The 4989-nt window shown below is 27.5% G+C and overlaps 1 protein-coding gene across 1 annotated transcript; it reads right to left on the bottom strand.

Annotated features, from left to right (window-relative positions):
• Window positions 1-497: 497 nt before the first annotated feature.
• Window positions 498-1477, bottom strand: LOC105763473 (bZIP transcription factor 11). The gene has a single exon (XM_012581713.2). It carries the CDS (start codon window positions 1344-1346, stop codon window positions 834-836), a length of 513 nt encoding a protein of 170 aa, XP_012437167.1. The 5' UTR covers window positions 1347-1477; the 3' UTR covers window positions 498-833.
• Window positions 1478-4989: the final 3512 nt, after the last annotated feature.

Raw genomic sequence — 4989 nt, 5'->3', positions numbered from 1 at the left:
CCGGTAATTTCAATATCTCCCATTTCACTTTATGCCCAGTGGAAGGAACTTTTGGTTATAATATAATATTAAATTTAAGGAAGGGCATTTTAGAAACTTGATCATGTCTCTCCAAATTCAATATGGAGTGATTAAGGTCATCAGATCAAACCCAAAATTAAAAGATATCTTTGAGACATTGCTAACACTTGGATTGCTATAAAATAATGGCCAAGTCCTTATATATTTTTTATATTTAGAGTTTAATCATTTTAATTTAATGTAACTTTTTACTTTTTTTAATTTAAAATTTTAGTTTAATTATAACCATAGTTATACATATTTTGTTAAATTCAAGTCTATAATTGTTACATAGTCAAATGCCGTATTTTATTATTTCAAAATGTTACATCAATAATTTCAACAGAATAATTTTACTGATTTTAAAATTTTAAATAAAAAATAGAATGAGTAAATTCTAAATATAAAAAATAGAAAGGCTTACAACATATTCTAACTAAAATAATAGAAAGGTAAGTCCAATTAAATATAAACAAAAACATATAATAGGAGCTTAAAACTTGACGACTTTCCGATGCTAAGAAGAAGGAAGAAGACAACAAAAATAACTTTGACGAAAACCAAACACTTAACTTATTTTTAGTACACTACAATACTCTGGTTTCTTCATCTCTTCTGCAAAAAAGGAAGACAGGAAAGATCCCAAAGAAAACCTATTAATTTTCTTTCTCTATCACCATTTTAATTTACAGAAAGAGATAGAGATAGCTAGCTTCTCGTTTGTGGAGAGAATTTTAATGTAGTTTATTGTGAAGTTTAATATATGTATGCCTTTAGATGATTAATGGTGGTGGAGTTTGTTCGGACATGACAGGAACGTTATTGTATGGCCATGTAGATGAAAACTGTTGCAGTTGCTTGAATAGCAAAATTTGCTGCATGTCCGACAATTTTTGTCGGAGAACAGTGTACTCAGATCGGAGGCTGTTGTTGTCAGTCCTTACACGGTGACAGTGGTACAAAAGGAACCTCAAACGGCTAGTCAGTTCTCGGTTCTCGATTCTAAGCTGGTTCACCAGATTCCTTAGGTTTTCTAAATGCTTCTGTTTGCGCATCCTTGACCTCCTGGCCGACTCCCGGTTCGACATCATCCGTCTTCTCTTGCGTTCCTCAATGATGGAAAGCTTTAGGTTTGATTCGTCCAAACCGGAATTGGAGTGGGTTTGGTTTGGTTCACTCGAAGCAGAACCCGACCCAGCGGGTCCTACTGATTGGATAGTGGAAAAAAGTTGGGAGCAATCCCAATCGCATTCGAGACTTTCCATCGTCGGAACAGTGGACGACATGGCTTTACTAATAACAGTAAGAACAAAAAGAAAAACCAAAAACTTGTAAATTTATATATGGGAAAGGTGAGAAGGAGGAGAAAAGGGAAGAAATGCAGCCGGGGGGGCTCATATTTATGGACAAATTTGAGGAACGGTGTGGGCTCTACATGACTGAAACTCAAGGGTATTTTGGTAACATACTACATATAATCAATACAAGATGTATATAAAGTAGAGAAGTTTATTTGATATTTTTGGTAATCATATTTTAAATCTTTATTATTAAACCTACTTCATTGACTAATATATTAACTATTGATATGGACTAGAATATCACCTTTGAACACAATTTAAACCCGCCCCGCCCTATTTTTTGTCTCTATTCAATAACTTTTGAGTCAGGTGGCACTACGGTGGGGTTGGTTTCAGCCATACTTTTTGCAGGGAAAAAAACATGATCCACATATGGCAAAAGGGTCTCTTTGAAAAATATTGTTTATTTATTTATTTTTGCTTGGTCACGAAGAAATAAAGTAGTGTGAGGATCACGAGGACACGTGCCAAATTATTATGGCACAATAATTTTTCCTCCAATTTTAAAAAAATATTTTAGTTTTTTATTTAATTTTTCGTATTTTTTCTTTTAAACTTGTATTATTTGTCAAATCATTTTAAAATCAATATTAATTTTGCTAACATGACATTCATGTCAATTGCCATATGTATGCTGCCACGTTAACAATTAATTAATTTTTTAAAATTTTAAGCAATGATATATATGACATCAGTAAAGTTATCGATCATTAATTTTTTTTCATCAATTTTAAAATAATTTAACAAATAACTTGAAAAAGTAAAAAAGACAAAAAAATTAATCAAAAAATTTTTTTTTTTTCTAAAAAGTAAAATAAATGATTAGAATAGGGTGAGCCAATAATTGAAAAGGTTCTTACGTGGGAGTATGGAGAGTCGAACCGGGGGCTAAACCGGTGTCTGATTAATTGCATTAATTAAAGAATGTGACACCATAAGTAGCGTTAAAACTGGATATCAATATCAAATGACGTTTTCACTTAAAAGATTTATATAATCTAAAAAGAAGGTTAAAAATTAATTGTTATTAATTATGGAATTGAGAAAAGTTAAGAGGTGTATGTCACCCACACAGCTAATAATTTAAGACAAATATTAAGAAATTATTTCAAGTTTTGACTTTCGTTTTTTATCCTAGACACTATTTTGATGTTATTATTCATCATTAATCAAATATATATATATATGCTAGAATCATCATTGAGGATAAAAAAATACAGGAAAAGGAAAAAATAAATAATTAATGGTGTATTTAGAAATTTATTCAATCATTTGAGGGTAATTGTTAATAATTATAAAAGAGTAATTATTCATTGAATTGAAAATAATTGAAGTCTCAGACATAGAGAATTGGAATAATTATGTGACAATTAATTCTCGTAAATTTCAATTTTTTATTACTAAACATAATATCGGTAAAATTAGAAATATTTTTAGAGGGTCGAAATTAAATTGTAATTTTACGATATAAAAATATAATTTTACCATTTTAATAGACTATATCTTTATAATGTTTAAATGATTAAATCAAATTTTTATATTTTAGTGAGCTAAAGTACCATTTTACCATCATTAATTTAAAATTTTAAAGGGTTTAAATGAATTTTTTATTTTGAATTGTGGCCCCTACATAATATAGAAATTAAAAATAATTATATTTTGTTAGTCAAATTATACAAATTAAAAAGCTTAAAGTTTTTCTTATCCAAACAAGAACAAATAGCTTAAATTTTATGTTCTGAGGAAAAAAATCATCTTATCTTCCAAACCATTCCCAATTAACTTTAAAAAGAAAAAAGAAAAAAAAACTAAGCTTTGTAAATATATAATTTCAATTTTAGGAACCAATCCTTAATTAATTATTCTTCAATAATTACACTATTATTTTGCAATATTAAATATGTAAATATATGGAAGTCATTTGCTTGCTGGAATCATCGACAAATAATTACAAGTGATGGAAATTTTAAAGAGGGCGGTCTGAATCTATACAATAGACTACAAGTGTCCTTCGACTATCAAGTGTTAGCTTGACACCCAAGGTTCTCCCTTTTTAGTATTAGTATTATTTGTCGAAACCATTTTTATTTTTGGGAAAAAAATAAAAATTAGTTGTTGACTTTAAAAAAAATAAAAATTGGGAGTCGACACCAATCTTTTATTAAGGTTTGATTGGATCACTTAAAAAATAGTTTTAGTCTACGAGTTTTTAGAAAAAATGGTTTCAAGAGTCAGTTACATACGAGGAAGGATTAGCACCCCGTAACGCCCAAAAATTGGTACCAAGTTGATTAATAAATATCTTAATGTCGAGAGTTAAAAAATACGATCCTTAATTAAATTAAGTTACTTATTAAAACTCTCTCATTTTGAAAAAGAAAATGTCACACCCAATGCATTAGGGCACGATATTTTATTTTTTTCAAGATGAGTTTGTCCAAAAGATTTGTGTGATAAAATTTAAAAGAATATTCAAGTGTTTAAGATTTATGACGAAACCGCAGCCCAATACGTTAGGGCACAATTTCTCAACATACCAAACATTAAATATTTTCTTTCTTAATATATATATTTAAAAAAATCTTTGTCTCAAGAAATCAATACGTCACATCCAATGCGTTAGGACACAACATATTAAATTCCCAACAACAAGCTTTTTCATTTTTATTTTGATCAAAGAGCAATTCTCGATTATTAGATTTAATTAAGAAAATCGGAACCCAATACGTTAGGGCTCAATTTTCTTGAAAATCCTAAATACGAGTATTATCTTTATTTTGGAAAGTTTTGAATAAAATGATTTTGATGCTTGAATGATATCGAACATAGCCTTTTAAGCGAATAGAATGCGATAAATGATTATATACAACATGGAGCGATAATTAGTAAATAAAACATACACTAATGAATGATAAATAATAAATGAATTGAAAGAAAATACGTAAACCTATTTAAGAGAGAATTTAAAGGTAATAGCTGAAATAATATGAAATCAATAATATATAGAATAAAAATAATTTATTACAAATTATATATGTATATATAAAATAGTATTGTATAAAAACATTTTTATATAAATCTTTAAGATATATAAATATGTAAAGTGAATTTCAAAATATATTACAAAATAGGAATATCAAAGAATATATACAAATCATGTTGAATTTACCTAAAATATAAAAAAGTGTGATAAATCAAAATAATAGCAATATATATTAAATTTCAAAATAATGATACATTATAAATTTTTTAAAAGGGTAATATATACATATAATTCAATAAACTTATAGCCATAATACATATAAAATGTAAAATAAAATGGAAAATACTAAGATTAATCATTAAAATAGTATTAGATTCAAAATTAAATATATATATATTTTAAAAATAGTGGAGTAAGAAATTAAGCACATATAATTAATAAGGATTTAAATTGAACTCCAAACAGAATTAAAGGAAAAAAAATGAAGGGCCCAATTAAAAGGCGCGAATAACTCATAGGGCTTGAATGGGAAAATATCCCATCCTTTGAAACACGTCACTTTATTTGGGCTAAATAAATAAATAA

This window comes from Gossypium raimondii, chromosome 12 (genome assembly GCF_025698545.1).
Source record: "Gossypium raimondii isolate GPD5lz chromosome 12, ASM2569854v1, whole genome shotgun sequence".
Taxonomy (NCBI): domain Eukaryota; kingdom Viridiplantae; phylum Streptophyta; class Magnoliopsida; order Malvales; family Malvaceae; genus Gossypium; species Gossypium raimondii.
The sequence above is the reverse complement of the archived record's forward strand: the minus strand, read 5'-3'. Positions and strand labels throughout refer to the sequence as shown.